Consider the following 23,098-nt stretch of genomic DNA (forward strand, 5'->3'; position numbering starts at 1 on the left):
GCTTCAGCCTATGTTGCCTGTACGATAAATCCGCCACTGTGTATATACAGTAGAAGCATACATAAATATTAGAGAAACTAGACCGCATATAAAAGGACCAGTTTAGCGCTTTCGTCTTGACCTGCGGGCTGTGTTGGAGCCACTGCGCCTAACTTAAACGTAGAATACGTGATATTAATCACGTTATAAAACTGTGCCTGAAATACTCGCGTTGATTTTATTGAATTAAATTTAATATATCAATATGAGTTCTGAATATTAATAATTAGTAATTTAGAAGCAGATCCACATTAACTGCAATCATGTGCCATCAGCCATCTGTCATTATTTCGATGCACTTTTATTTTCTTTCCTACTACAGAAATTTGTATTCCAATGAGTATTCGTATACGTGCTCGGGCCCGTCTTCGCATCGCCTTCGTCTTCGGACTTGTATATAAAATACACTGCCGGAACAAAGTACTGGCACAGCAAATTTTTCACAATATATGCAACAATTTTTATTCTAATATTTTTCCGCCAATTTTGTATAAAAATATGGTTCATTCAGCAACAAAAAAAAAAAAAATAAAAATATAATTCCTAAACTTTGTGCAAAACTCGCGAAATTCAGCAAAATCTTCATCAAAATTTTCAACTTTTTAATCAGGTTTTTTCGATTTTATTTTTTTTTTAAAGGGCGCGCTCATAGTTATATTTTCAGAGTGCCAAGCGGCCATTTGGGGGCTCTCTCTTATCGGATTAATAACATTTTGTCCGTCTTGACAGCGAAATACACAATAAAACTTCCTCACGGGACCGGTCATAAGTGTCCAAGCGCGCACCTGCATTGCCTTGAGGACGATCAAACATCGGAGACCATTCAATGTGCTTGTCCGGTTTTTGGTTAAACAGTTGAACTTCTTAGAATTGGGAATTCGGTTCCTTTAACTTTTATTAGGGAGGCCTTCGGGGTATAGATCCTTCTACGTCGCTATGTCTCTTGTTTTGCTATACCATATCGATTCATTAATTTAAAATCGAAAATTTGGGAACTATTTGATCTGCAATTAATCACATAAAGACAAAATTGAAGCTATACACAAATTTTTTAGCATAAATTCATAATTCGAATTGTAACTAAAAATCACGAAGAATCAATTCTGAAGGCTACGTCACAATTATTTCGATTTTCATTTAATCTAAACATCAATAGTTATTCAATCAAAAATACGAGAAGTTATGAAAAGTAAAAGGGACATCCCTGTTAAAATTTTCATTTATCGTTCCATTTGTAAATTTATTACCAACAATTTATTTACAAAAGAAATATTTAAATAACTTATTAAGCGTGCAAACGTTTGCGTAAAATTTTTAAACGGATATTAAATAAAAGAAATACAATCAAATGTAAACATTACATACGAACAAAAAAAAACAAAAAATAACAAAAGTGGTTACGTAGAAAATTTGTACAACTCCAACCCATTAAACTTGTCAGTTTCGGTACAATCTTCTCGGCGTTTATTGATTTTTCTAACTTAAAAACATTGCGAAAAAATGTGTTAAAGTTTCTAGCTGTGTCCATAGGCAAACCCGCTGAGAGAGGCCAACGTAAATATTAAAATGGCCTACACCACAGCAAGCGAAGCTAAATGAAAAAGTTAGAAAAACTATAAGAAGCTAAGAAAAGAAATAAAAAGACACATTTACGAGACGAATGTGAAGTGAAGTCTCCTTCAGAAGAAGAAGAGAAGAGAAGCAGCCAAAAAATATTTAAAAAACCGTACTGACCTACAACAATTTGTCATCAAATTATAGATTTAGAGGAGCGGAACGTATTAAATGTAGCAAGTGTGAATGCTTTTTAGTACCCCAGAGTTAACAGCGAGCACCTTGCGCTAGTTTAAAGTGACACACAATTACATACATATGTACATACAGATAATCTAGTCTATGAAAAGTGTAAATAAAAGTTGTCGAAAATATAACAAATAAACATCCAAAGCGGAATAAAAAAAAAAAAAACACGAAAGCTAACGCAAATATTGTAAATGAAATAAAAGCTGTCAGCGCATGCGCACGAAATATTGAGTAATCTTTTACTACGGTTTCTGCCTCTTACTGTCAGCCAATTTATGTGCTGACAGCAGTGCCATGGTATGACCATAGTGGCATGAGTGTATGCATTAGGGTGGTAAAAAAAAAAAGTAAATTCGGAATTATAATGCTCTCACCCCTAGGATTGTTCCGAACAAATATTTCGCCGTTTTTGTTTTTATTTTGAAACCAAAAAAAGATTTACTTTAACATTAAAAAGTGTTTAAATAATAAATAATTAAAGATTTATTTAAAGCCCCCAAAGTTTTCCATGTATTTTTTCAAATTATTTTTTAATATTAACCATTTTTTATATGTCCCCAAAAACCTAGTGTTGCAATTAAATTAATATTAAAGAATGGTAAAATTAACGATGTGGTATTATTATTGGAAGTCTTAAAGCATGGACAGAAGGCAACATTGAGCCGGATTAACGCCGCAATTGATCTGATCAAAATTGTGCCTTGACAGAATCCAACGGCCAGTAGAATATTTTTTAAAGTTGGTTTTAATTAGTTGTTTTTGACTTTTTTAGTAAAATTACACTCTAAAAATTAAATTTAACTAANAATAATAAAAAAAATTCAAATAAAATAAAACAAATGTAAAAAAAAAGTAAAACTAATTATATAAATCAAATAAAATTAAAAAAAAAAGTTGAAAAATTAAAGTAACAATAAAAACAAATTTTTTTTTGGCAATCACTCCAACCGAGGATCTTTTAGTACGCAGCTTTCACCACTTGGCTACCGCGGATGAAGTAGTTGGCTGCTTTGTTTGCATATTTACTTGCTCAGGGAGCATAGAACACGAAGAAAAAAACAAAATACCTTGTCGTCGGTAATGCAGTCACCGTATTAATTCAAATAAGTTCTTGTTCAATTTTAATTGGATTCCTATCTGAATTAGCATGGTGACTGCATTACCGATGAAAAGGTATATATATGTCCATGCTAGTTTTGTACTTTCTCTGTATTCTACGCTCCCTGAGTTTTCGTCAGTGTTGTCATCGAATATTCGCTTGATCCGAGTTATGTTTGGGAATTAACTCTAGGACTTAATTCAAGTCAACTGCAGTTAATTGCCGAGATAATTCTGAATTAACGAGTTGATCCGGATCAACGCTGCCGTCTGTTTAAGGTTTTGCGTAGCGAATCTAAACTCGGTGAGTATGGCTGAGTTCCAAGTTGGTATATTGCAAAGCATCATCATCTTTTATTTCTAAACTATAATTGATGGAAATGTCCAATATGCGCAACCATGTTCAAATGCCGAATTGCCGTTTACATAATATGACAGTGTCGCAAGAAAGTTTTCACACAAAAGTAATCAGCTGTGTCGCAAGGTGGCAAATTTTGCAAAAAATGTAACATTTGCAACAACTTTGCGACGTTTCATGAATTCCACAATTGCTTGTGCTGAAATACGCATACAGTGGGGAGCATAAATGAGTACAAGGTGATTTTTGTTAAATATTTGCAAGGTTTTTAAAGCAACAATTGTTTTTGTTATTTTTTCATAAAAATATGGTTAATTCTTTATTTAAAACCATATAAATGAAACATTCAGACTTTTGAGCTTTTTATAGCCCAATTCTGTATTGGTGACAAAAATGTTTTTACTGACAAATTTTAATTTTTTCATATATTTTTCCGTAATAAAAACTGTGGCAAGAATGTGTAACTGATACAGAATAGAGCCGTTAATCTGATTTTTTAGAATTTTTGTGAGTATGCAGTTTTTTAGTCCATTAAATCTTAAATTAAATTAATCTGTACTTTTTTCCATGCAAGCATGAATTTCTTATGGAAGAAAATGCACAAGACCGTTTGCAAAGGAAATTAAAAAAACATCAACGCCAGTTTTTATAAATTGCACTTTTTATTAGAAAAAAAAATCGCAAAAGCCGTCAGCAAAAAAAAAAAATATTACAAATTAAATTATTATAGTAAAATTTAATGAGCTACCAAACTGCATAAATATCTAAAAAATCAGATTAAAAAGCTCAAAATTTTTTAATGACAATTTGTTAAACTTTCTAAGCTCTATAAAGTTTGAAAGTTGAATTTAAATATATGTATGGTTTTGGTTAAAGCGTGAATCATATTTTTATGAAAAAAAAATAACAAAAAAATTTTACTTTAAAAATCGTGCTAATATTTATTAAAAATCACCAGGTACCTACTCATACATATGTGTGTACGTATAAATACCAGCTTGCTCATTTGTGCGCATGCGGACGTAATGCGGTAGTTGCGTTAAAACTTGTATTCTTTGCCTTCAATAACTTTTATCTCCCTATCAAATGGTTTTTCTTTATTTTTTAGCAACAAATAGCATAAACGAATAACAGCCGTAGCCTTTATGAAGCCATCGATGGCACTAACCGATTTAAGCCTTCAATGGAATTTCCAATAAAATATAAACTAATGCCGTTATGCACTGTTTAATTGTATTTATGCAAAAGCACCGTTGTGCAAAACGCAATGCAATGAGATGTGAGTATGCTTTTCGCATTTTTTTCCATTATGAACCTCAGCTATGGATATATGTATGTACTGGTGTTTAGATTTGTTGCATAATAAATGGGTAACTGTATAATTGGGTGAATAGTGCGAGTGAAAAGCGTACGAAGCAGAGCTATTGCGTCGTTAATGTGTGTATTTGCAGTGCGAAATTACTGATTTCTGAATAATAAATCTAATCTTAACAAATATAAGGAAATATACGGCCAAGCTCTTGGCAAAATGTGCGCTAATAATTGTTTTTCTCTTTAATTTTTAATTCAAATACAAAATTTTCATGACCAAGAAGTGAAAAAAAATAAAAAAAAATAACTACAATTTTCACCTTTCGGGTGAGTTTACGTAAGACGAAAAATGTCAATATGCCAAAGCAGTTATATGAGTCAAATTTTACTCCAAATTCGCCAACATTTACCTTGTGTGAACATGTGAGATCTTGAAACATTAATGAGTCTATGTGCGTACATATGTACATATGTTTGGGTATGTTGACGTGCAATTGAACTGTTTTCATTAACCTTTTTATGTGGCCATGTTTTGCGCTTATGTGACCATTTGAAGCGCTTTATCTGGGTCAAGTTCAGTTACAAAAAAAAAAAAAAAAATGAAATTTGGTGTACTCGTAATAGGAAACTGGAGTGGCATAAAATGGGTATAAGCTTTGCGATTTTCGTACAAACATATATTTATGTACGAATGTATGTATGTATGTACACATAAATTTAGATACAAAAATAAATTGTATGTACATTAGTCTGCACTAGAGGGCTGCATGAATGCATTCAAAACGCCATATGAATTATTCATATACAAAACGAGTGAATGATTTTGGCTTCACATTTTTTTGAATTTGAGTGAATAGCTGTTCCGATATTTGTGTCGACATTACAATATTCAAACAAAATGAAAATACATTGAATTGAAATTAATGACAATTTTTTGTATGAATATCCAAAAATATTTTTTCTATGCACATATGTACAAACATATGTATGTATTTATTGCTGCGCTCCTATTACATACGAAAAAACTTGTTTGTAGAAAAAAACTTTTACCGAAATGAGTTTGAATGATTTGAATGTTTTCCATTCACTCATTCACATTTTTCCATAGGGCTGTGCGATTAATTGATTATTAAAAACTTTAGGTAATCATAAAGTAAATAACTCAAATATTCGATTAATTGGAAATTATGATTGCTCAAAAGTTCAATTACTCGAGTAACCAAGATTTTGATTAACCAAAAACAAAAATATATGAGTAATTTGCTTTATGATTAATCAACATTATGAGTAAAATGAGTAGTCAACATTTCAAAGTACTGTTTACATATAAAGCAGTTGAAGTTCCTTGATACTTTGAAAACAACGTTTCTATTTTCAAAAAATAACTTTTTCATGTACAGAATGTAAGAAAGAAAATAAGCATTTTCCAAAGCAAACTCATTTAACGAGCAAAATAATTTTTTTAAGTAATCATATATCAAGTAACTCGATTAATCATCGTTTTGAGTAATCAAAATCTTGATTAATCGAGTAATTGATTAACCGGAAAACTGATTAACCACATTGGTCGAGTAATCGAATAATCGCACAGCCCTAATTTGAAGGTAGAAAATTTAAAACAAAATGTATATTCATAACTCACAAAATTCCAAACGCTGAGTGTTTTACATGTGAAGTAAAATATTCAAATCCATTGTACTCTGTTTGGCTAGAAGTTTGAATGAATTCATGCAGTCCTCTAGTCTGCACCACCAAAACATTTCGGAAAAATACTAAGATTTACGTGAACTGGGCCGATTTGAAAATACCTCCAAAATTGGATTTTTTTTTATGAATAAAAATGGTTTCTTAAAGTAATTTTTGAGAAAACTTACCTCGGATTACAACAAAGTTTAAGCTGAAAAAAATCTGCATAGAAATATAAAATTTTTCTTTCAACGGAATCATAATAATAAGATTTTTGATGCTGTTTTTTTATCATTTTTCAAAGATAGGTTTAAGAAAAACTTAAATAACTTAGCCAAAACTACACCGGCTTAGACTTATGAGGCATCGTTGGAAAAGTATTTCCTCGTCCTATTTATTTCTTTGCAAATAAACTCATTCAAAGTATGAAAGAGAAAGGTAAGATAAACGAGCGTCATTAAGATGTGTTGTTGCTTGCAAAAAAAAAAAATCAAACGTGAATGAATGTATTTGCAAAGAAATAAAAAGGGTGAGAAAATAACTTTCCAATGGTAGGTCATAGGTCTAAATGGGTAAAGTTTTGGCTAAGTTATTCAAGTTTTCTTATGCTGGATTTCCACTAGGCATTTAATGGCAAAAATGACAAATTACAAAATTAAGCATTAAAAATAATCGTGTCATTTCAATGCCTAGTGGACTTTGGGCATTAAACCATTCTTTGAAAAAAGTTCAAAAACAACATCAAACATCTCATAATTATGATTCCGTTGATTTTTTTTTTTAAATACTATTTTTATGCGAATTTTTTAATCTTACATTTTTTTTTTCAAAAAATACTTTTAAAAAACTATTTTTATTCATGAAAAAAAAACCCCATTTTTGCAGGTATTTTCAAATCGGTCTCGCTCACGTAAATCTTAATATTTTCCGAAATATTTTGGCGGAAGTATTAAAATACAATAGCTTTTATAATTCCAAAGGTAAGACTGTAATGATTTTTGCTTGTATGAGCAGTGATGCAGGCTAATGTACATAAATAGTAGGTATGTGCATAAATTACTGAATTATGCTCAGACATAATGGAAAAGCGTTTTCGATTAAAACTAAAACAATGAGGGAAACTATAAGTAAATAAAACAAATATTTAAACAAAACAAAATCAAGATAAACTAAACTAAAATTAATAAATTAAAATACACGTTTTTTATATATATAAATATATATTTTTTTCATATTTTACTCACAATATGTACTTATGTATCTGCAATGTGCATAGATGGACTGAAACAACAATAACTACAATAGCGAAACAATCTTTTTTGCTTTTGTGCAAAACAGTCGTTAAATTACCAGATTATTACAAAATATCATTTAAAACATTTGCAGCGGTGGACTATTGGCTTGTTGGTCAGTAGACCGCGCATACATACATACACATCTACATAGTACATAAAGGCTACTAGTATTAAAAACAGCACACACAATCTATAAAATGCACATTTATTTTTTATGTTGCATTTACTTCTTTAAGTTATTAATATTTTTTTGTAGTTTGTATAAAAATTTTAGAAAATCCCACAGAGTATTTTGTTGTGCAGTAGACCATGGTTGTCCAAGGCGATTGCAATGAATTTGATGAGTCAGCACATTTCTACATCATGCATATTTATTTGTACATGTATATGTTTGTATGTGCGAGTGTGTTTTGCAGACGTGCTTAGAGAACTTTAAGGTCGACCACAGCGCAGAATGACGCAAAGGTGAATGTCCGAATTTGGCATGACTGTTTTCAAAATTTGACCCTTGAATTAAGATTAGGGGAAGTCATCTGAAACAAACATCTAATTCGGGAGTGAATGGACTTAGCTGCAAACGTTTCAACACTTTTAAAATGAGCGGCACGACGATGCACTTGCAACTAACTTTTTAAGTGGCCTGGTAAAGGTCATAGAATACCTATGGGTCATTCTTGAAGCTGTATTGCAAATATTCAAAAGATGGCGCGCGTGCAGTAAATTGGTGCGTGAGAGCCTACTTACTTGGTTTATTGGCTCAGCTACCGGTTTCGATCTGTGTAACTATGACTGGAATCTTCCCGACGACAGCAGATGGGGCACTCAGATTATTTTCTCTCTATCGTCCATATAACGGATGCGTGATAGTTTTTTTTTTTTTGGGAGAAACTATCGAAGAGCATCAACGAAAAAAATCTCAAATTGAAAATTTTGGTGAAAAATTTGTCGAATTTTCCTAAATTTTGTAAAAAACTTTGAATCATTAATTAATATGAAATTTAATGCAGAATGAACTATATTTCTATTAAAAATTAAAGAAAAAAATGTATTACGAAAAACATTGCAAATATTTTTAAAAACAAAAACGCTGTACGCAAACATATACATATAAAATTGATTTGGGGTGTGGGAAGTTAATATTATATGATGGTTTAAAATTATTTAGGCAAAAATAGCAGCATTAATAAAAATATAAATTTACCGACCCCTGCGAAAAATGGTTTTATCCACTTTGATATGAAACATCATGTTTATATTTTAATATTCACATGAAATAAATGATACTAACAGAAAATATTGTAAAGGTTGCTCTGGCACAACATGGAGGCTTCGTAGCAAATAAAAAATTTGGAGATTCATCGTTTCGCTTTTGTATTTTTATATTTTCATTTGTCAATCAGCTGTTGCGAATGGATTATTTGGTAGCTGTCAACAAAATACAATTACTCCCAAAAAGGTTCAAAGGGGGTAGTAAATTTTTGTGAGGGCTTTCTAAAAGACTCGAAAAGATATTTTTATAAAAATAAAATGAGCGTACTCCGCGTACTTTTTTTATCATCTACGGAATAAATATTTCTACTTTTTTCAATAACTACAATTTTAAAACTGTTACGCGCAAACTAATGGAAAAAAATAAAAACTTACTTGTAAAAAGTCATTCCTAAATATGAAAATAATTTTAAAAAGTTACATCCACACATACTATAATTATCCATTAGAATTGCATGAGAACCGCAGCTCGTAAAAATTTGTAGCCAAGAAATCTGAAAATAAGAATCTTAAAGCTTCACAATCTTTTCTTTTTTAAGTCTCAATACGACTATTTTTTTACCGAAATACGGTCTGTAAACATGTAAACGAAATACGTTCTGAAAACATGTAATGTGTAAACATCATCTTCTTTAAATTCATCTGAAGACCAACAATTGTTTTTTTTATGCAAAAGTTGTGACCATGCATATCTACGAGGGCACTTAAAAAATTTGTAAAATTTTTATTCTAATCATTTTATAAAATCATACTATCGTAATAAAAGCAAAGTTAGTTTTTATGACCTTCTGTGTTGAGTGAATGTTGCAAAAAAAAAAAAAAAAACAATAAAGTTGTTATAATAACCCCTTTCCCTCTAATTTTTCTTTTTGCAGTACCATCCGAAGTCAACAACGACAATGCCAACTTCGAGCTCGCGCCTTGCAACTTGAAAGATGCCAACAAAAATGAATGCATTCGCAATCTCTTCACACAAATTGTACCTCAGCTGAAGGTAAGTATACACACACACATACATATATACACACATACGTACATACTTCTTTGGAAAGCCGCTGTCACTTTTTTCAACATTATTGCTTACTTTTCATCGACTCTCTTTTTAGGCTGGCCTACCTCAGTATGGCATGCCATCCATCGATCCGTATTTCTATCGACGCGGCATTTTCCGCTATGACAACGAAGGCGTGCAAGGCGGTCTGCTCATCAAGAATATGTACATTAATGGCATTAGCGAATTCAAGGTCAACACATTCTTGTCGAATTTCACCGAGAAGGCGTTCATTGTTAAGTTGAGCATTGAAATACCGAGAATCAAAGCGAATGGCCAATTCAAGGCGGATGTAAAATTCGGCGGCTTGCGGTTGGTGCCCAAGGGACCCTTCAACATCACCATCGGTTTGTTGCGCATTCAAGTGTTGATTGCGTTAAATGATTAACTATTTACTATCTCTTTTAATAATTATGGCAGATAACATACGCGCCACTATTTTAACTGATGGTTCGATAGAGACGACGGATGCNCAATAATTATGCAGACAACATACGCGCCACTATTTTAACTGATGGTTCGATAGAGACGACGGATGCGGGGCGCCGTTTGAAGCTGCAACGTTTGAATGCCAATGTGGCGGTGGGCGATGCGCGTATCATAGCCAATGGCATATTTAGCGATCGTAATTTGAGTTAGTGAATACCAGAAATCTTTTATTCAGAAGAAGATGTATTTTGTTAACGTTTGCTTTTCTTCTCTTTCAGATGCAATGATTTTGAATTTGGTTAATGAGAATCTGCCCGAAATCACACGCGTCGGCATACCGGCCACACGCGAGCAATGGGCGCCAATTTTTATAACGCATATCAATCAATTCTTTGCGAACATTCCTATTGATAAAGTTTTAATAGAGTAAAACATTTTCCGAATTGAATTTTCACTTCAATTGGAATCTGTGGAAAATTTAGGTTAGCCTAGTTTGAGAGAAAATTTTTAAAGAAATATTGTAGGTTTTTATTTAAGGCGCTCACTCCCAAAATCGACGCATGTATTTATTTAATTAGTATTACAACATGGCATGCACTATCGTACCTTTGTATTTTTAGTATATTTAAGCATTCGATTTAGTTCGATAATTGTAAATTCATTAATATTTAATTTAAATAAAAGTATAAAAACAGAGTTTAATCTTTCGAGCCTTGTACTTTTGAACGTGTTGAGAGGAAATCAACTCATTATAACGTCTTCTTTATGATGCTTTTACGATTTATATTTTGAGTCAGTCTTTTGGCTCGTGATTGCAGAATAGGAGAGAGCGTTAGAGGGGTCTTGGCATTTGCCCTTTTTACTTAGCTACATATTGACGAGTTGTGCTGGGTCTGTATGGTCTGTTTTACTCAAATTGGCCGATTAGCGCAGTCGCAATCGCCCGGATCACCACTTACGAATGGCTGTAAGATCTGGACACTACCAGGCAGAGCAAACTCCTCCAATGATGTTAATTCCATCGAGCTGCCCCTGATTTGGGATACCAGCGAATATCTAAATTCGTTGGGAAAATAATGACGAATAGTACTCAGATGTTTATATTTGTATGGCCTTATTCATGATACAAAAAGAAGGTAGTTTCATTTAAAAATTTTGATGTTGGGGGTAGGGTGAACCTAGCATTTTCGCAAAAAAAAATTAAACTCGTGTTAGGCCAGCAGCAGTATTTTTGCGCAAAACTCCTTTCAGCGTTGGTGGCCTTCGGCCGCGCTAGAAAATATAGCCTCGTCAGTCCAGTGGTTAAGCCATCGACAGTATTTTAGCGAAAAATCCACCTCTAAATTTTTACTTTTTCAAGAAACAAAAATTTTCCTGCTAGTGAATCTGGTAGCATGATTTCAGTTAAATGTCGTAAACTTGTTAAAAGCCAAATAGGCGGCAACAACAACGAATGTCATTAAATGAAACTACCTTCTATTCAATTGTATCATGGGCCTTATTCATAACAAATAAAGTTGGTTTAAAAAGCTTTATAAATTGACGATTTCATAAAATTTTCAATTTATAAATCTTTTGTAGAGCTACCTTATTTTTTAGAATTTTTTTAATAAAAAATATAGTTAGCAAGGTGTATTTTTTTGAATTTTTTCAACATTTTCCTATCCATTCAAAACTATGCTTATTTCAAAGAACCATGCTTCTGCTATAATAGCGGTATTTATTTTACATAAGCTACGAATATCTTGATTCTTTTTGAGACATACATATGTATGTATATGTATGCAATTTAGACATATGTAGTTATCGTTAAAATTTAGGGGATGTGTAAATTGAAAAAACCCGCGATCTTCGAAACCGTTTGCCGACCTCTTAAACAAAGTCGATTTTAGATTAAGCGTTCGTTTCTAAAACATATTAAAACCAGGTTTTAGAAGCCACATGGTCCAAGCAAAGGTCACAAACAATGTGGGTAATATGGAGTAACATAAAAATTCTTGTGGTTTTAGGGCACCTTCGGAATACGCTGCCGACCCCCAAAAATGCTGTTATTATAAAATTCTTGGTGGCATGAAGTTTCTTCCTGAGAAGACCCCTAGTAAAATATTCCGAACAATAATTTTCTAGAATATATCAATCCCCGAACGAACTTCCAAATTTGCTTTTTGTGGGGTTTTTTGAAGTAAACGTAAAAACAACCTTCTCAGGCGGGAGCTATTGGGTTAAAATGTTCTACGAAAAAATATCTCCCATGAAATTTTACCATATACATATGTCTTAAACTTTAATTTCGCTCAGACATTTATTTTCAGACTTTTTTGAAAACTACCTAGGCCGTGAAGGCCATAAAATAAAAATACGAGCTAAATTTTGCAAAACCATCGAGTGTTTTATTACTGTTTTATCATCCGCTTCGCTGAGTGTATGAAATTTGAGTAAAATTTATTTCAAGAAAACTAAATTAAAAAACAGGTGGTTTAAGATTTGTTTAACCATCTTAAAAATATTTTCAAACTAAAACTTTCTTTGTCATACTTTTTCAATTAACATATGCCCTGAACTGAATTTGAGATTTTAAACAGATGGAAACCTCTTACATGTAGTATTGAAATGAAGCCCTTGAAAACCCATTTCGATTGATACCCATATTATAATAAATCATTTAAAATATTGAATAGTTTGAATTTAACCTTTTAAAAAGATGGCAACCTATGTGATACATATTGTAACACATATTCAAAACCATTTAGATTCATACCAATCTTGAATACTAATATATATTTTGAAAGCCGTTTTTTATGTGTTCGCAAAGCTCGAAAACGGCCGAACCGATTTTTTTTAAATTTCAGACACCTGCCCCAGATGTCCCTAGGATGGTTATAGGCTAAACAAAATTTCGATGTATAAAAGGAGCGTGGCACTCTCATACAAACCGATTTTTTCATATTGCATATCTCTGGAAGTGTTCATGGTAAAATACTGGAACTTGGTCCGGCGATGTATGAAATCAATCTTATACTAATGGAGAAAAATGGGCTATTTGGAAAGAGGGCGTGGCACCGTACGAACACATACATATAATTCTTTTGTATGTGTGTTTGTGAGTGAAATCCCCCTAAATGCCCAGAACGATTTTAACAAAGATTTTTGTGTGCTTTTGAAGGGCTCTCTGGATAGTGTAGTTTCACAATTTCACTTGCCAGTTGGCGCTGGAGTTAAGTTGTTACTAAAAATCTTATTTATAATCAACTTTGGCTAATATTCAAAATATGTATTGTTAACGGTAAAAGCAATACTACTGCCAGAATGGGCTGCCAGGTGGCACTGGAGTTATTACGAATAATCGCTAAGTTAGAAAAAGTGCCGCGAATATCAGACTAAATCGATCTGCTGCACCACTGAGAATATCGAACTCTTGTGTGTTATGATTGGCCCAATGGATGTATTATTATGCGTTGAAGCTTTATTCGGAGGCACCAGGTTTGAGTTGTGCAGGGGTAAATCTCAAATCACCACCGATAAATCAATCGCCAGGGCCATTGCGCGTCTTTTACTGTAAAACTTAATTTAAAATAATTGAATTTAATATTTAAAAAAGGTGGCAACCCTTGTGAAAGACTTAAAGATTATTCAAAACTTGCAAACTAAAGGTTTCTTAACAATATTTCGTTAGGCAACCATATTTTAATTCTTCAGATAGCTTGCGTATGATTAATATAAACTGGACTTTTCAAACAGGTGGCAACGCTTTTCAAAATTTATTAGAACTACAGCTTTTTTAAGCCTCTTGACATCCATTTTTATACGCGAGCGCACTTGTACACAAGGGTATTATAACTTTGTTCACATAACGGTTGTTTGTAACAGGCAAAACGAATCGAGATAGATATAGACAAATGTATACATACATAAATTATCAGAATGAAAAGAGAAATCGATTAAGCGGTGACTGTCTGTCCGTCCGTCCGTCTGTCCGTCCGTCTGTGCACACGATAACTCGAGTAAAAATTCAGATATCTTAACGAAACTTGGTACGTGCACTTCTTTCGGGCGTAGGACGGATGGTATTGAAAATGGGCAAAATCGGACAATAACCACGCCTACCTCCCATGTAACGGTAATTTTCAGAAATACGAAAACTGCGATATTTTAGTAACCACTGAAGATTATTCACTCAAAATTCATATTTACAATAATTTTTAGACGAAAGATAATAATATTATAAATTTTTTGAAAATGGGCGTAGCCACGCCCACTTATGGATACATGTGTATATCTTGGTAACCGCTACACCAATTTCTTCCAAAGTTGTTAGCCTTGCCACAGCATACCAAATGGCCGAAAATTTTTAAATTCGGACGATAACCACGCCTACCTCCCATATAACGGTAATGTGGAGAAATACGATGTCTTCGATAAATAAATAAATATTAAAGCTTATTTACTCAAAATTGATACTTGCAACAATTCATTACCAAGAAATACGTTTATAATAAAATTTTGGAAAATCGGCGTGGCACCGCCCACTTATGATTACATATATGTATCTCGGTAACCGTTCGACCAATTTGTACCAAACTCGGTGTGGTTATTGTGCTTGCCACATAGAAGAAAAACGTTGAAAATTATTGGAATCAGATTAAAATTACGACCACTTTTCATATAACGGCAAATTTCAGAAATGTTTGAAACTTCAATATTTCGCAATTTAAGGACGCTAATTTACTCAAAATTGATACACACCGGCTTACCATGTAGCGGTAGCTTTCGGAAAGGTGAAAATCATATACTTAGTACCTGCGCCGGGTATTAATGTTCGACTCCGCACGAACTTAGACTTTCTTACTTGTTTAATATAATTTTGAAATTAATAACTCCCTTAATTGAAGTTGAATTTGATTTTTTTAAAGGGTGGCAGCCCTCATCCATGAGTAAATAATGATTTTATATATCTCCATACAAAGTTCAAGTAATATATCCCAAATATCTCCTGAGTAATGCATGTATGAAAAATTCCGTTTGTATGGGAGGTGCCACGCCCCCTTGTCTAATCGAGATTAAATCTAACCTATATTTTAAGTTGGTCTAAATGACAGCAGTGTACAAAATTTCATGATGATCGGTTGAGTAGTTAAAGCGTAGCAAACAAACAAACTCACTTTCGGATTTATAATATTAGTAAGGAAGTAAGGATGTATTTCAAGTGCTCTTTATTGAAATATACTAAATCTACTGTACAAAGTTTAAATTAACTAAGTTAATACAAATCAATTTATGTGAAACTTCAATGTTGTCGACCGCGCGCCGCTTTATAGCATACTGACTTTCAGTGTTTCTTTGTCTTGACTTCGCTTTCGATGCTGAGGTGAGCGCTGGAGAGCGCGCGCCATGAGCGCCGGAGTATAAATAAATATGTAGCTCCCGCTACATGTCTCCCCTTCTTGGAGAAATTGTGTTCGTCTAAAATGAAAATATTAACAAAACAATATTTAAAAGTAGGCGAAAGATTAATTAGCGAAGCGAATGCGTTTCGTAGTTGTAGGAACTGTGCTCGCCGATGGTTGTGGAATGCTGTGTGTTTGTTGATGTACCATATCTTCGGCGATGAAATACACTGGCTTGAGGCGATCGACGGAGATTGCTGTGTTTCTGTCTCGAACGTTAACAATGAAACATTTTTAATTTTTCTCAATGACCGCGATGAGGGTCATCATATGGTGTAGCAAACGACTGACGAATGTGGTCGTGTTTTACGAAAACATGAGAAGTAGTAGCCAAGTCTTTAAAAGCAAATACGTGCTTTTGCCTATGACTGGATGTTTGCGCTGATGTTAATGCAATGAATTGGAGAGATGCAATTAACTCGTGAGGTGAAGAATCGGCAGCAGAAGGGTGTTGAAATTCTCCTGGCAAGTGGACGGGCTTTTCAAAAACGTAGTTCAGCTGGCGTAGCACTGCTGTCTTCTTTCCAGGTAGCTCTGTGTCCAAGAAGAACTGCAGGTAAAGTGCCATACCAAGATGATCCGTGGCACAGCAACGCGAATTTAAGCTATCTGTGCAAGCGTTCAACCAAACCATTTGTTTGTGGGGGTGGTATGGCGTAGTTTTTAAATGTCTACTGCCCAAAATTTTTGTGAGTTGATAAAACAAATCTGATTCGAATTGTCTGCCAAGATCCGAAGTAATTCTGAGGGGTACGCCAAAAACCGAAACCAAAACGAATTGCTTGAAGCACTGTGTAAATCCAGGTGTGACTGCTAAGGTAACTAGGTCGATATAAATATGTTCGAACCTAGCAATAGAAGATAAATGGTGTGACGAGTAATTTTGTTTGCTTGATACTTCAAACAACACTTTGTCCAGTTAGCGGCATCTATATCTATTGATGGCCACATATATCTTTGAGGGACCAGTTTGCGTGATGCTCGTTGGCCAGGGTGAGGAAGCGAGGCCAGGGCAATAAAAATTCTGAAACGTAGCGATTTACGAACATAAGGCCGAACTGTACCTGACGAAACGTCTACAATTTGACTGTGTTGTTGTTCAAGTGTTCAAGTTGACGCAGGTCGCGCGAAATGGTGGGATTTCGTTAGAGTTCTTGCAATTGGGCGTCTTCCCTCTGTACATTGCATAACTCAGTGAGTTCAACTGCAGTTGAAACTTCATCGACGCGGGATAGTGTGTCAGCAATAACATTTTCAGCGTCGCCTATGTAACGCAAGTCAGTAGTGAACTGCCCGATGAAATCTAATTTGCGAAATTGCCACGGCGACGCACGGTCAGGACGATGTTTAAAAGCGTGAATGAGCGGCTTGTGGTTAGTGTAAATGATGATATGTCGTCCTTCGAAAATATACCTGAAGTGTTGAACAGCCTCGTACACTGCGGCCAGCTCGCGATGATAGGTCGACTTCTTCTGCGCTAATAGGGTAAGTTTCTTGCTAAAGAAAGCTAATGGTTGCCATTCGTTATTGCAGCGTTGTTGCAGTACTGCGCCGACTGCATTTTCTGAGGCATCAGTGAAAATAGTCCACTCCGTGTTAGCGTTTGGATGAGCGAGAAGTGCAGAGTTAGCAAGCGCTTGTTTACAGCTGTTGAATGCTTCCTCGAGTTCAGGAGTCCACTTGACTGGATCAGAACTTTTTGCATTCGGCCCATCCAGCGTTTTGTTAAGTGGACCCAAAAGTTGAGCGGCGTTTTTAATAAACTTTCGGTAGAAATTGATAGTACCAAGGAAATCACGCAATTTTTTAATCGTAGATGGTTTCGGAATGTTAGTAATTGCAGAGACCTTCTCCGGGAGAGGCGTCATTCCACTAGCAGTTATTAAATGGCCCAGAAATGGAACTTCCTGTTTACCGAAAAGTGATTTAGCAGCATTAATAATTAAACCTGCTTTTTGTAGGCGTTGGAACAGGATTTGGAGGTGGTCTAAGTGCTGCTGTTGATTTTCTGATGCCACAAGAATGTCATCAATGTAGATAAATACGAATGGTAAACTTCTTGTTACCTCATCCATGAAACGTTGAAAGGTTTGTGCGGCGTTGCGCAGTTCGAACGTCATAAACGGGAATTCGAAAAGTCCGAATGGTGTGATGATAGCCGTTTTCTCGATATCTTCAGGTGCGACTGGTATTTGGTTAAAAGCGCGAACCAAATCCATAGTGGAAAAGATACATTTTCCATGCAAATTCGATGCAAAATCCTCTAGATAACGGACGGGGTATTTATCCGGGATTGTACGGCCGTTTAAACGTATATAATCGCCACAGGGGCGCCACTCACTCGATTTTTTGGGACCTAAATGCAAAGGCGAAGACCAAGGGCTATCACTTCTTCGTGCAAGGCCAAGTTGGATTAATTTCTCGAACTCGCACCTGGCGATACCTAATTTGTCTGGAGCAAGTCGTCTAGCTTTACTAGAAACTGGTGGTCCACTAGTAGTTTTGATATGATGCTCAGCTTTAAATTCATAGGAACGCTGAGCGCTACCCGGCTGGGTAATAGTATGAAATTTTTGTAGAAGTTTGATATAGATGACATCAGCTTCCGGTTGGAGCGCTTTTATTGAAGCAACATCATTAATATTGATTTTTTCAACAGTGGAAATGCCTGTAAGCTCGTCAGTTATGCGCTTTCTTTTAAGATCAACAAGCAGACCGAAATGACTGAGGAGGTCAGCACCAATGATGGGACGAGTGACATCAGCTATGACAAAACGCCATGGGAGATCTCTATGGAGTCCGATGTTGAGTATTAGCATTATAGTACCATACGTGGAGATTGGGGTACCATTGGCGGCGAACAACTGATATGAGAGCGGTGCAGTTTGCTTGTTGGTGTGTTTGCTCGGGTATACAGAAATGTCGGAGCCAGTATCAATAAGAAATTTGTCACCTGTTGTCTGGTCTGTGACGAATAAACGGCAGGAGGTTGAAAATTGAGAGCCGTTTCCCGCCTTCGGCGACTCTCTCAGGGGTTTTCCGGGAATTTACCACCAGAGAACTTGCAACCAGGGCGACATTTTCGTGCTTGTGCTTGAAATTTGGTATGATACCAACAAAAACCTGTTTTATTTAAACTTTTCTTAGTCACTGTTCTAGTTCTTGAGCGGCTTACGTTGCGACTAGGAGTTTGTGAACGAGACCTGTCCTGCATGTTTGCCATTGCAGTAGTCAACGCAGCAACTTGTTTAGTGAGATTTGCGAGATTTGGTTGCAAGTTTGGCGGTTGTGATATAGCTTCAATATCTTGATCTTCATGAGGCTTATCTGCATACTCGCCGAGGTCGGTTATGCCGGCGTCTTTGTGAATTACATGGCATGCTCGCGTCTGTTGTGGCAGATTAGCAACACACCAGGTTTTTAATACTTCCTCGTCAATATCGGGAACTAGCGCTTTTAAGTGCCGCAAGTGTTCCGTCGGAGTGCAATCGCCTAAACTTTCTTTGTCCAAGTGTTGCAATAGCTTTGCCTCCATGGATTTAGAAAAACGAGCGATTAACGCGATAAGTTTTTGAAAACGTCTCACCTCCACAAGCGCAGAGCAGTGAGGCTTCGTACTCGTTCTTAGCAGAGCACTTTAAAGTCACTGTATTGCGGTATTTATCACGCACATATGAAAAATTAGGCGCTACTACCGTTTGATTGCGCTCAAAAATGCTTTTACAGAACCAATATTCTGAGCGACCAAAGTTCGAAAAACGGCAAAATCTCGTGAATTGTTTTACGCTGCGGAATTTTCTAGCACTGCGGGATTCTCGAACACGTGTATGTTTATATAAGCGTTGAATCAAATTTATGCACCATGCCCGAGTCTTAGGACATTTAGATTACACTTTCCTTGTTATTTTGACGCGGATTTGCACGCTCCACCGGCAAAATGATTTTCTATCGGAAGTTTGGGTAATTTTCCACCGATACGGTTTTAACACAAAATTGTTTAGTACGTCACGTCGGTATTGCCAATTGTTTAGCAGCACTTATGGGACCGTCTACCGACGGATGTTGGGGTCACCAATGTACTAGTAATTTATAAATCAATGTATCACTAACTATGATATGTATATTTCAAGTGTTCTTTATTGAAATATACTAAATCTACTGTACAAAGTCTAAATTAAAGGTAACTAAGTAAGTAAAACAAATTAATTTATGTGAAACTTCTATGTTGTCGACCACACGCCGCGTTATAGCATACTGACTTTTTGCGTTGTTTGCCTTGGCTTTGCTTCCGATGTTGAGGTGAGCACTGGAGAGCGCGCCATATACTTAAAGAAAATATTAGCAAAATTCGGGCCAGTGCACGGACTTTACCACTTTATTGGTAGATCTATCAACTTTTTAGTTGTATTTTATTTTCTACCATTTTTACCAACAAAGGCTAAAAATCTACCAATATTTACTGGAAAGAAAGCAAAACGATTTAAATGAACGCAGTGTATACATATCGTCGTTTAAAGTGCAAAACCGCGTATCAACAAAATGCAAACCGCGTATGCGAGGCCGCAAAAATTATTTTCTAGAGAGTAAAAACATTCATATTTCAAAATGGTTCTCGTTTTTATAAAGCAATCGCATTTCTGGCTAGTATATTTCAGGACGAATGGATATGGATTGAGCCAAGAGCTTGTGTGAGCCAATTTAATTTTTGGTAGCCAATGTCAGTTACGCGGTTTTGCAGAATGACGATACGCGGTTTTGTACTTTAAACGACGATATGTATGTATTAGGGCGGGTAAAATTTTTTGCATCAAAAGCACATCGCGATTATGGTTATTTGGATAATTTCAAGCATATTTTCCCAAGAAACCATAGGTTCAAAATGAATTTCAAGCCAGCGATTTGTTCGGTCTAGTTGTTTTTTTTTTTTGCAAAAAGTGGCTCACCTGTTGAAACCTGGGCGTTTTTGGGGTGGAGGAATCAATTTTTGGTATTAATTTTTTCTTTTGAGGGCCGCTAGAGGGCGTTTTAGTACTGTTTTTTGGATGTTAACGCCTTTTTCCGAAAATCGACAACATTGTTGCGAAAATCCACGAAATGTGACTTTCTCATAATGCAGTTTCAATTTTTAGATAGCCTAAAATGTTCAACGTTGAAAATGTTTATGCCTGAAATTTATTTTAGACCTATGGTTTCTTGGGCAAAAATGCTTGAAATGATCCAAATAATCATAATCGCGATGTGCCTGTTAATTTTTTTGGGCACCTAAAAATCGACCCGCCCTAGTATGTATGCATCTGTACTGTAATGTTTTCGGACGGTACTAGCTGTTACTGCCAATATAGGAGTATTACATATATAATAAAAAAAACACAATTTATCCCAAGGCGAATATTCATAAAAGGTGACAGCAGAAGTTCAAAAACAAATATGTCACTAACAAATTTTACGCATAATGACAATAAGAATGACAACAAATACGTCATTTTGACAATAAGAATCACCGAGGCGAGAATTCAGCTGCTCTGATAACACTACCTTACCTGAATTCGCCTTTCATTTATCTTATACGAGTAAAAACTATCTAATATTGTTTCTTTTAAAAAAATCGATCAACTTCTACCAATTTTTGAATTTAACATCTACCACTTTTAATTTTTCCGAAGTCCGTGCACTGGTTAGGGCTGGTCTGAATTGTTATAAAATTATCGCACAGTGTTGTTCCGCATAGTGTGCCTATTTCAACATATTTTCTTCGTACATACGAGTATATGTATAATTTCACGATGCCACTGAATAACAGAAGTAAAATAATACCTTTAACTGATTGTACAAAAGCCACTTAAACTAAATAAAGCAGCACATACAAATGGCAATGTAATTCAACTTTTAATTCGGCTCATTTTAGCCCAATTGTATTATGCCAAATAACATAAGCGGATGTAGAAATTCAGTTTTAATGATGTTACTCAGTTTTAGGCAGAATCAAATTTGATGAGTGATCTACATATGATCTGCAGTTTTGAGGCTACTGTAGTGGAAAGAATGCGCTGAATAGCATTTAAGCGAAAAATGTTGCATATTCTGAGGCAGCAATCAATTCATGATACATATACATATATGTATGCGCATAAATAAGAGATAAAAATAATGTACAATATATACTACTAGGAGCCACAAAATACACTAAGAAAGAGTTACTTCTACTCAAAGTAAACAAAAATCCGTACTAGTTATTGGTATTTATTAAAGTCTTAGCAAATCATCAAATTTTATATTATATTGGGTGTTGTAACCGCTTAAGCGATTTTGGCCGAGTTCAACAAAGTACGCCAGTCGTTTCTTTTCCGCCAATTGGAAATGCCAAGTGAAGCCAAGTCCTTCCTTCTTCCTCTGCTACCACCAGGGGTAAATGAAAATCAGATTCATAGAAATATTCAGCTGCTTAACTTTTTTCAATTATTTGTATATATGTCTAGGCTGTCAAATTTGTAGGAAAAGAAAGTAACTCAAAAAGTACCGACTACAATGTAAAGTATTTTACTTAAGCGCTATCTACAAAGTGTCAATTCAAAACAGCTAATCCCACTCGACCACTTTGTTTCAATTGAATTTAGTTCGCACAAACAAATCTTTTACTCATTCTACATGGCCGGGAGCTACAAGAATATGCATAAAACGGTGAATAAGAAGAAATGGGGACAAAGGAGTGGCCACAACCACAAAAAAAAAAAAACGAATAGTAGATTATTGAAATACTTTTTTGTATTGTTTTGTAGGCACTTACAAATGTGTTGACTTAAGCTGTGATTTATTAAAAATTAGCTGAAATTGGGACAAAAAACAAGAAATTCCAGTGAACCACATAGAAATGAAATTGAAATAAATAAGAAAGTTGCAAAAAAAAAAAAAATTGTGTACAAAAAGATAGTCCTCCTGAGTCACACTTGAAATTTGATTGATTTCACTTATGGCTCATTTGCGAACGTACAATGATTGGGCATGAATTTGTATTGGACAACGAGAGGTAAGGCAGCTCATTTGCCACGTTCCTTTTGTTATTGCAGAATGAGTCTGCGCAACAAATTCAGAGAGCATAAAATATAAAAATAAAGAAACTTGAAGAATACTTGCTTTCAAGATTCGGCGATTATTCAAGGACTTTGTGTGCTTTGTGCGCACTTTTTGCTAATAATTTCAGAATGACACTTCGCTTAATGAGATGTGCATTTCAAATTGACTGGAATTGAAACTAATGACGAATGATACCTTCAAGCAAAAAAAAGGGAGGAAAAAAGCGAAGAGAAATAAGTCGATA

General features: G+C 34.8%; 1 protein-coding gene across 2 annotated transcripts in view; it reads left to right on the forward strand.

Annotated features, from left to right (window-relative positions):
* The window catches only part of LOC108369243 (uncharacterized), a 16,625-nt gene extending 5,597 nt beyond the window's left edge, over positions 1 to 11,028 (forward strand). For both annotated transcript variants that reach the window (XM_017624318.1, XM_017624320.1), the window contains 4 exons: positions 9,735 to 9,853; positions 9,966 to 10,257; positions 10,398 to 10,544; positions 10,618 to 11,028. In XM_017624318.1, coding sequence (XP_017479807.1) covers positions 9,735 to 9,853; positions 9,966 to 10,257; positions 10,398 to 10,544; positions 10,618 to 10,769 — 710 coding nt within the window. In that variant the 3' untranslated portion in view covers positions 10,770 to 11,028. The remainder of the gene's footprint in view (positions 1 to 9,734; positions 9,854 to 9,965; positions 10,258 to 10,397; positions 10,545 to 10,617) is intronic.
* Positions 11,029 to 23,098: the final 12,070 nt, after the last annotated feature.

Source organism: Rhagoletis zephyria, unplaced genomic scaffold (assembly GCF_001687245.7).
Source record: "Rhagoletis zephyria isolate East Lansing unplaced genomic scaffold, Rhagoletis_zephyria_1.1 Rzeph_scaffold_03567, whole genome shotgun sequence".
Classification (NCBI taxonomy): domain Eukaryota; kingdom Metazoa; phylum Arthropoda; class Insecta; order Diptera; family Tephritidae; genus Rhagoletis; species Rhagoletis zephyria.